This window comes from Solanum tuberosum, unplaced genomic scaffold (assembly GCF_000226075.1).
Source record: "Solanum tuberosum cultivar DM 1-3 516 R44 unplaced genomic scaffold, SolTub_3.0 scf00224, whole genome shotgun sequence".
Taxonomy (NCBI): domain Eukaryota; kingdom Viridiplantae; phylum Streptophyta; class Magnoliopsida; order Solanales; family Solanaceae; genus Solanum; species Solanum tuberosum.
The window spans coordinates 371,161-380,846 of record NW_006239153.1 but is presented as its reverse complement, the minus strand read 5'-3'; the positions used below and the strand labels follow the sequence as shown (position 1 = coordinate 380,846).

The 9,686-nt window shown below is 37.2% G+C and overlaps 1 protein-coding gene across 1 annotated transcript; it reads left to right on the top strand.

Annotated features, from left to right (window-relative positions):
• Positions 1-2,151: 2,151 nt before the first annotated feature.
• Positions 2,152-5,628, top strand: LOC102578462 (uncharacterized). The gene is made up of 4 exons (XM_006356695.2): positions 2,152-2,489; positions 3,028-3,132; positions 3,303-3,484; positions 5,432-5,628. Exons 1-3 carry the CDS (start codon positions 2,316-2,318, stop codon positions 3,324-3,326), a joined length of 303 nt encoding a protein of 100 aa, XP_006356757.1. The 5' UTR covers positions 2,152-2,315; the 3' UTR covers positions 3,327-3,484; positions 5,432-5,628.
• The last annotated feature ends 4,058 nt before the right edge of the window (positions 5,629-9,686 follow it).

The following is a 9,686-nucleotide window of genomic DNA, read 5'->3' as shown; positions in this document are numbered from 1 at the left end:
TACTCGTAATTTCATGAAAAGGCTTATATTATTGAATTCATAAATCATATAACTCATGATAAAATTTGTGATTACTCTTTTTTAGCTTGAGAGTCATACATTCTTTGACCTATACACTTACGAATAATCTGTGGCCAACTTTTTCCTTTAAATTTATGCAACATGTACACCCGCTACTTCTATGAGTTTTAACCGAAGACACATATAGGTATGTGAAACATATGCCTTCCTTGACCAGAAAAGAGTACTATAATTCTAAGGTTTAGGACTACAACATGAGAGGGTTTATAAAATAGTATAAGTTGCATTCAAGTATCATATAATCTCTGATGATATTTATCGGAAGAACATGCGATTTTAGGTTGTGCCTTAATGGTGAAAGAGATTTCAGCTTTACATACCTCACTTCGGGACTTATTATCTTCACTACACCATTTTAGGCCTAAGGCTACACTAAATCTGGACAACACTTGAAAAGTGTTGCCTAAACTATTTTCGAATACGCTTTCAAAGCGTAGTCTTAGTAATTAACTTTTGGCCACAGAAACTTTTGACAACATTTCTCAAACGTGCTCTTTAATATTATAGACTACGCTTATAAATGTAGCTAAATGATTTAATAATTAGCAACATTTATTTACATATATGGTTACACTTTTAAGTGTGGCATTTCTATAATTCTAAAAACCACACTTAATAAGTGTGCTCTAATAATCTTTAAAAAAATTCAACCCAAATAATTGAATCCCACCGTATATCTAAATCTCCCCCTAATTTCTAAAAAGCTGAATATTAGGGTTTTCATAAAATCTGCCAACACTGAGAGGCGAGATTGATTTCTCTGGTAAGTTCTTCTTTGTGAAATTGATTATGAGATAACTGCTACAAGGAATAAGGCTACATGGAAATGACCTCTTCTCGGTGAAATTGGTACTGTCATTTTTGGCGAATTTCAGCTAAAATGGGTTAACTCTGCTAGTTGAAGTGAGGTTTCTTCGGTAAGCACTTGTTTTCCTCTTCTTGATTTCTCTAGTTTATCTCTTCATGTTACAGTGAATATTTATTCTTGATTTCTCCAGCTTTATTTGTATGTGTTTCAGCGAGATTTCTCTTTTTTTTTCTTCTTGTTTCTAAGAATTAATGACTATGCTTAACGCCATGTAAATAGAAGTTGTAGAAATTCTTTTAAAATTTGGTCAAAGAAAGAATTACCGGTCTTTGCCTAAATCTTAAATGGTTTTTCTTTGCCCAAATCTTTATTGCATTTCTCTTTCCCCAAATAGTAGTTACAGTCCTCAGATTTTCTTTCTCGGTGAGTTTCTAGTTTCCTTGTTAATGCCCAAAACTGAGATTCGCTGATGTTTTTTATTTGGTTTTTCCAATTTATTACCTGTTATGAAAGTCTTTGCATAAATGAATTTGATTTTTAATGTGTTGAATATGAAATTATTGCTATGAAATGCGAGCTTTGTTCCACTAGATATTATTTCGTGTCTTTTGGATTTCTGCATTTGAGCTCAAAATGGTTACCTATAAGGTCTGCATACACAATATTCCTTGTAGAGTCGCTAATGAGATTATACAGGGTATGTTGGTGGTGGTTGAAAGGCATCAAAATATTCTAAGAAAAATGTAAATTTATTTTTTTGGAATTTACTGATATGTTGTTATTTGTCCGTCTGTTATTTATGAGGTACACATGTTTTTTCTAGATGATATAAATAGGTCAATGGTTACAGACTTATATATAAAACTGAGTTCATAAAGTGTAGTGCACTTTCAAACTATTCATGGAAATTCCAGTTTGATTAGAGAAGAAGGCGGTCGAAGGTGGGTGGGGGTGTTTTCTGAGTGGTGAAATGTACTTGTAAATGAGCATTGTTTGTGCCAATGTCGGCTGTTGGTTTGACTTGGGATACTTGTCTATCAATTTATAAGATCGTTTAGCAAATCGATTAGTTCATTAACCATAGGTGTTTTTGGCAATATCATGAAGAATTGTCATCCTCATTTGATACTTTTTAAGATGGAATATTACTATTTATAAACTAGTTATTTTATCAAAGTTGTTGATGTTGTTTAATTTTGCAACAGCCTGCAGTTTACATAGCAGAAAATGTTATAAGCTCTAGAATAGATGGTACTTGACCCGATGCAGCAGAGAACACCGTAGCTATTGCAGCTGGGTAAGCTTAATCTCTGGTGCAGCTAGTTCATCGATTCTCCTTCAAGTTGGGAAGAACTCGCCTTCTCCGATACAAATAGTGGAGTACTCGGGACCATCACTTAGCTACTATATCAACAAGCTTAAGCCCATGAAAGTAGTCCAAACTTCAGTAACCGAGACACCAACTGCACCAGAAGTTTATGGTTTACAAGCTTTAGTTGCAGCACCAGAAATAGAGGCATTGAATGCACCAAAAATTGAAGCAATAAATGCAACAGAAGTTGAATTCTCTAAGCCAGAAGCTCCAGCTCCCCAAGTTGAGGTACAATCAAAAATCCTTCCGTACACTTCAAGTTCAAGTTCTAACATCTCTTAGGACAAATCATTTTGTCTTTTTGTATATTTTATTTGTAGATAATCTTGTATACATATTTCAGTAACTTTTTGTATTACTATTATTCAAAAAAGAACTAATGTGCGTTTTAAAAAACAATTATGAATTCGTAATTGAGTTACCTCAATAATCATATCTCCATATGAATAATCTCTTCACGTACACATTGAACTATCAATATTACTAATGTACTAATCCAATTTATTATCAGATTTCTAACCAAAACTAGCTTCATTTGTTTGTTTGTTTGTTTGCCCCTTGTAAATCGGATTCTACAGAATGTCCAGGAGACATGTTTGTATATTTTCGTTACCGTATTTCAGAACATATTAAGTCAATTTTACCCTTGTGTATGTATGAAGCGAGTGATATTTTATATTTACAGGTGTATAATGACCTACTACTATTGATGTGGTTTGTTCCTGTGACTTGTATGCAAACTTTAAGCTGATTCTTCTTTTCTCAGTTGCTGGTTAGTGTAGGAGGAGACGATGGTATTTTGCGTGAGGTATCTTATCATTATTTTGTCGAACATGTTGATATATGTAAGATTGACAAGATGGCAATCGAGGTAAGCATACTCTTAAATGCTAATGTTTGTTCATAAAAATGTATATTTTGGTCACCATTGACATTTTTCATCTCCTCTAAGGGTAGAGGAACGTTATTGATTCTTCTATTTACATGTATTAGTAGTTTCTTATGTCATAGTTTATCTTATCAGGAAGTGCTACTTTTCAGGTCCATCCCAAGAGTTGTGTGTAAAGTCTTTCTTTGAAACTATAGCAAAGGCTCTTCGTCCAGGTTGCAGGCTGAGGGCATATGGATTTACATGCACATAATTAGAGAATTGTTGCTCATTTCTTTCATATCTTCAATGGCTCAGTTAACTATGCATGGACTACTGCTCCGACTTATCCAAGGTAACATGGCAACTCTATTGCTTATCTTTAACCAAGAGTGTTTCGAATCCTTGTTCTTGCTTGTTTTCATTTTTTTTAATTGAATGGTGTTGTGTGAAAAAAAAATAGTTTACAATAAATAAAAGGGTTTGAGCAAAGTGATTATCTTGATTAATTTTAGTTTGAGTTTCTCTTTTGTTGCCATTTCTGTTCTATATGTGCATGTACTTGTTATGGTAGTATTTTCTGTTTTAAAGGTTTCAATAAGCTCTCACAATAAATTACAGGAAGTACTATTTGTGATCAATAATTAGAGAAAAATATGAAGGTCTGAGTATATCTTATTCTAACTTAGGTCTTTACTTATATTTAATTATTTAAACTTAGTAATTTTCCTGTATGTCTCGAGTAAATTTAAATTACTTGGAACGAATAGTTACTTAAGTAAAGGTAAGTGGCATGAACTGAAAAACTTGGGGGATTTGAACATGTTTTGAGCATCCATTCAACCTAAATAGTGATAAATTGAATAATTTATTGTATGGACGAATATCATATATGTTTTAGAAACCTTTAACAATAGTTAACTGAGTGGGCAGTGGTGTTTTAATTCTATTTTGGTCGACTATGTGTTTGCAAGATGTTTATGGATCATAATTAGTCTGCGGCCCTTTTAAACTAATAGAGATATGTGTTAGTCATGTTTTCGAGCTGGACTAAACATCATAAGCACTTATAGTTTTGTTTTGCTTGCCTACTTTAGATGAAGACCACTCTGTCTTCATAGTTTTTGAACATGGAAGGTTAATAACACTTTTTGGTCAATGTTGAACCTTGTCCCTAGTGTTGGATAAATTCTACACATTGTTAGCATCCTAGTTTTAGATTAACACTTTGTATAAGAGCTGAACTGGGCTAAATACTCCTTTTAGTCATTTATTTACTTGTAACTATGCTCCTTGTTCCTTTCTAATAAAACATATGAGAAAGAGAGGATTAGTGGTGAATACTCCTTTTAGTCATTTATTTACTTGGAACTCACCATACCTTCTAGACCAATTTATGTTGGGATAGACTGTCATACGGAGTCTGCTAGTATCTTTAAAGACCAGGAATTTTGACTCTTGCACTGCTTAGACTTTTTTGCCTCCATATTTTTGCATATCACCTGTTCTTCTAGAGGAATATGTCTGTGAGTAATGCCCAAGGAATCTGAAAAGAATTTTCCAGATATAATTGGCAAAGTGCCCAGACACAAAGACGTGATCAATTGAATATGTTCCAAGTTTGCTACAACAAGAACAAACTGCAGGTTCTCTTCCAAAAGTAACAATTCTTTCCTCCTTGCAATTGCTATTTGGTGTTAAGAATAAGGGGAATTAGTAGTGGTGGGGCATGTTGGCTTACCAACGTTTCATTCAATTGTCCTTCTCTGATAAAATGTGACACAGTGAGCAATATCCTGCTGCAATTTGCACCATTGGAATATTCTCTAATGCGCCTAATAATGGACGGGGTTCCAGATCAGTTTGCTTAGTTTGATGACCAAGTTTAGCTTCATTTCCCCAAGAGAATGTATAAACCCTTCCTTCTTTTGATAATACGGCAGTGAAGAAATTCCCATGTTTGTGATGAACTTATTACATGTTTTTTTATGCATTTGTATGTTTTCCTATTGTTTTCTTCCAGATTTTATCATTCATATTGGGTCTCTGCTTTGTACATGTTTGGGATCATTTAACTGTTTGCCTACTGTTTTCTCCCAGATTTATTTTATCATTCATATTTGCCTACTGTGACAGTCTTGGAATACATGCCCTATTGTTTTCTCCAAGATTTTATAGTTTTTGTACATATTTAGGGATCATTTAACTGTGAAGGGGTTGGGAAAGGGCTGGGAATTGAACAATATAGTGAGCATATGAAATACATGATTCTCTAACTTATAATTTACTTTTGAATGTGCAGGAAAATACCGTTGATTGAATTTGATGAATAGAGGACAAAAGTAAACTCGATCTATTGTAGTGAACGATAAATAGTTTTTGTACTATATATTATCATAAATGTTGTTTGAATACATTTGATTTTGTGGAATGTATGTATTGCTAGTAGAGATCTTTAAGCAATTGCTTTCTATATGGATGGGACATGTTCTCGAAGTTTGTTTAATTTGAAATTTATACTTTCAAGTATAATCAGATAAAAGTGTTGCTAATGAAATACTCCTAAGCGTGGCCTATATATTTCTTTGGCCACGCTTTTTAAGTGTTGCTGCTTTGGCGACACTTCAAAAGTGTGGTCTAAAGTCAAAGGTTACGCTTCTTTAGGCCACCCCCTAAAAAGTGTTGCTTAAAGTCAAAAAGTGTGGCCTTTTATCAAAGGCCACACTTTTTGCTAGTTTAGGCTACACTTTACTGGGGTGGCCGTAGGCCTAAAATGGTGTAGTGCTTACGTCGTCAAACTCCTTTCTTAACAACTTTATCTACAACATAACACTATAAAAGGTGACTCTACCAGAGGGTTCAGATGGTTATGTGATCTATTGTGATGCATCCAGGGTTGGCCTAGGTTGTGTGTTGATGCAGCGAGGTAAGGTTATAGCTTATGCTTCTAGAAAACTTAAGGTACATGAGAAGAATTATCCGACTCATGACCTCGAGCTTGCAGCAGTGGTGTTTGCACTCAATCTTTGGAGACACTACTTGTATGGTGTTCATGTAGATGTGTTCACAGACCATAAGAGCCTCCAGTATGTATTCACCCAGAAAGAGTTGAATCTTCGCTAGAGAAGATGGCTTGAGTTCCTCAAAGATTATGATATGAGTGTGCATTACCATCCGGGTAAGGCGAATGTAGTAGCAGATGCTCTTAGCAGATTATCTATGGGTAGTGTAGCACATGTTGAGGAAAAAATAAAAGAGCTAGTAAAGGATGTTCACAGACTTGCTTACCTAGGAGTTCGTCTTATGGGCATATCAGATGGTGGTGTAACGGTTCAAAATAGGGTAGAATCTTCTTTGGTAGTAGAGGTTAAGGAAAAGCAAGACAGTGATCCAATCTTGCTTGAACTTAAGGGTGCAGTCCACACTCAGAGAGTGGAGGTTTTCTCCCAAGGGGGAGATGGTGTACTTCGCTATCAGGGTAGATTGTGTGTTCCTGATGTGGTTGAATTGAGATAGCATATTCTTGCAGAAGCCCACAATTCCAGATATTCTATTCATCCAGGCGCCACTAAGATGTACCGCGATCTGCGGGAAGTCTATTGGTGGAATGGTATGAAAAGAGATATAGCAGATTTTGTGGCTAAGTGCTCTAATTGCCAGCAAGTCAAGGTAGAACATCAGAAACCATGAGGTATGACTCAAGAGATTGACATTACCACTTGGAAGTGGGAAGTGATCAACATGGACTTCATCACAGGTTTACCTCGTACTCGCAGACATCATAACTCCATTTGGGTGATTGTTGATAGGGTTACTAAGTCTTCTCGCTTTTTGGTGGTTAAGACTACATATTCGACAAAGGATTACGCCAAACTTTACATTAATGAGATTGTGAGGTTGCATGGGGTTCCTTTGTCTATCATCTCAGATAGAGGTCATTAGTTTACCTCTCATTTCTGGAAGTCATTTCAGAAGGGTCTTGGTACTCAGGTTAACCTTAGCACAGCATTTCATCCACAGACGAATGGTCAGGCAGAGCGTACCATTCAGACCTTAGAGGACATGCTGAGAGCTTGTGTGATCGACTTCAAGGGTAGTTGGGATGATCACCTTCCTCTTATTGAGTTTGCCTACAACAATAGTTACCATTCCAGTATTCAAGTGGCCCCTTATGAGGCATTGTATGGGCGTAGATGTAGATCTCCAGTTGGTTGGTTTGAAGTAGGTGAAGCAGCCTTGATAGGACCAGATTTAGTCCTTGATGCTATGGAGAAAGTGTAACTCATTACAGATAGACTTAAGACTGCCCAGAGTCACAACTCATTAGAGATAGACTTAAGACTGCTCAGAGTCGCCAGAAGTCTTATGCAGATGTGAGAAGAAGGGAACTAGAGTTCCAAGTTGATGATTGGATTTTCCTGAAAGTGTGACCTATGAAGGGGGTGATGAGATTTGGCAAGAAAGGGAAGCTCAGTCCTAGATATGTAGGCCCTTACCGGATCTTGAAAAGGATTGGTAAAGTGGCTTATGAGTTAGAGTTGCCAGCAGATTTAGCAGCAGTGCATCCAGTCTTTCACATTTCTCTTTTGAAGAAGTATGTGGGTGATCCAGCATCCATAGTGATATTAGAGAGTGTGACCATGAAAGATAGTCTCTCATATGAGGATGTACCAGTTGAGATTCTCGATCGTCAGGTTAGAAGGTTGAGAAATAAAGATGTCGCTTCAGTGAAGGTTTTGTGGAGGAGTCAGTCCGTAGAGGGAGCTACTTGGGAAGCAGAAACAGCCATGAAGTCCAAGTATCCCCACCTCTTTCCTTCCGATTCCATTCCAGCTTGAGGTAATAGTTCCTCATCAGTTTTTCAGTCATTCATGCATAAATTCAGTCTTAGAATCATGTTCCTTCAGTTTGTACTTGCATTTTTCAGCGTATTTGCATGTCCTTGGAACTCAGTTCAGTCAGAAATTTAGTTGTCAGTGTTTAGTGGTAGGGATTGCAGCCCTCTCCCTTCATTTCAGCTAGTTTAGTTTTCATTCGAGGAAGAATGGTCCCAAGGGGGGAGATAATGTAACACCCCGTATCCGAAAATAGACCAGATTACAGATTTTTGGTGTTGTAGATGGCACTCACGGCACCATCCACGGACCGTAGGAGGACCCACGGTCCGTCCTGCAGGTCCGTGGTTCGGGTCAGTAACTCCCCAAACGCAGCCAGAATTCAGCTAAGTGTTGACCCACGGCCGGACCTACGGTCCGTAGGTCAGGTCATAGACCGTGGTTCGTATCCGTGGATCGATGGCCCTAAAGCCCAGCTTCAGTCCCGATTTATGGTTGACCAGCATGGACCGTCATTCGATGCACGGTCCGTAGGTCTGACCGTAGGTGAGGATAGCAGCCAGTTAGATGAAAATTGTGATTGGGTCAACTTCAGATGGTCATAACTCTTAGCACAAAAGGAATTATGTGTCCCATGACCTATGATATGATAGATAATTGAATCCTCTTTCCAACTCCACCAAGTTTGCTAAAATCCGACCTCTGAGTAAAACGTTATGCTCGTTTTAGTGAAGCCCTGCCAGGTATAACGCCACCGAGTTTGCTAAATTCTGACCTCCGAGTAAAAAGTTATGCTCGTTTTAGTGAAGCCCTGTCGGGCAGACTTGACCGACGATCTCAACCTACGGACTGAAGATGGAATGACAGCCCGTCAGTCCCGTCCGTCAGTCACTCCGACAGCAATTAAGTTAGGGGACTTTTGGTCTTTCCCTATTTCATTGAATCCCTAAGATACGTCGTTTAGACCCTAAATCATGAGGTTTTAGTCAGTTTAAGCCTAGAAACATAACTAGAACTTACCTAAGTCAAATAATTATTCAAAACTTAGAAAATTAGACGCAAGAGAGGAGAAAAAGGTCAAGAACCCTAATTCAAGAACACAACAAGGTTCAATCAGTTCAATCCCCAAAATCGAAGGATTTCTTCGTGGAATTCATCACCAGGTATGTGGGATTTCACTAGTGGGTTCCTTTCGCCCATTAGGTCCTTAGAATTCAGTCAGATTCTTGATTCCATGATTATAAACAGACCTAGGGTTTCTAGAATTTCAACAGATCATCATGAATTAGTTATTTAAATGTTCCAAATCAGATTATCATGTTATTTCTCAGTTTATTGCATGAATTCTAGAACCCTAGCTATGTATTTCTTTAGTTCTTGGATTACACATGCTAGGTCAAATATTTCAGTCATTTAGTTATACATGCCTCATTTATTAATGCATCATTATCAAATTAATTGTTGCATTCTCAGTTTGAATGTTCAGTCTTGAGCTATCCAGTATTTACAAAAATTCCGTCATAACAAGTTAACCACTTAATTCATTGGGAGTAGCATAATAACCGAGTTAAACTAGGGTTTAGCGTACCCATATAGTCCCAGAACTATGAGACACGTAGATGTAAGTCCCCTCTGTAAGCAACATCAGTTTAGTGATCACGTCAGCATGCCTCTATACCTCTGGCAGGGTATATTGGGTCCTCTCGATAGGGCGTATACATC

Coding starts and splice junctions, on each gene's coding strand:
- LOC102578462 (XM_006356695.2), top strand. CDS start 2,316: ATGAAAGTAGTCCAAACTTCAGTAACCGAGACACCAACTGCACCAGAA. Junction 2,490..3,027: donor CTCCAGCTCCCCAAGTTGAG/GTACAATCAAAA, acceptor TTCTTTTCTCAG/TTGCTGGTTAGTGTAGGAGG. Junction 3,133..3,302: donor TTGACAAGATGGCAATCGAG/GTAAGCATACTC, acceptor GCTACTTTTCAG/GTCCATCCCAAGAGTTGTGT.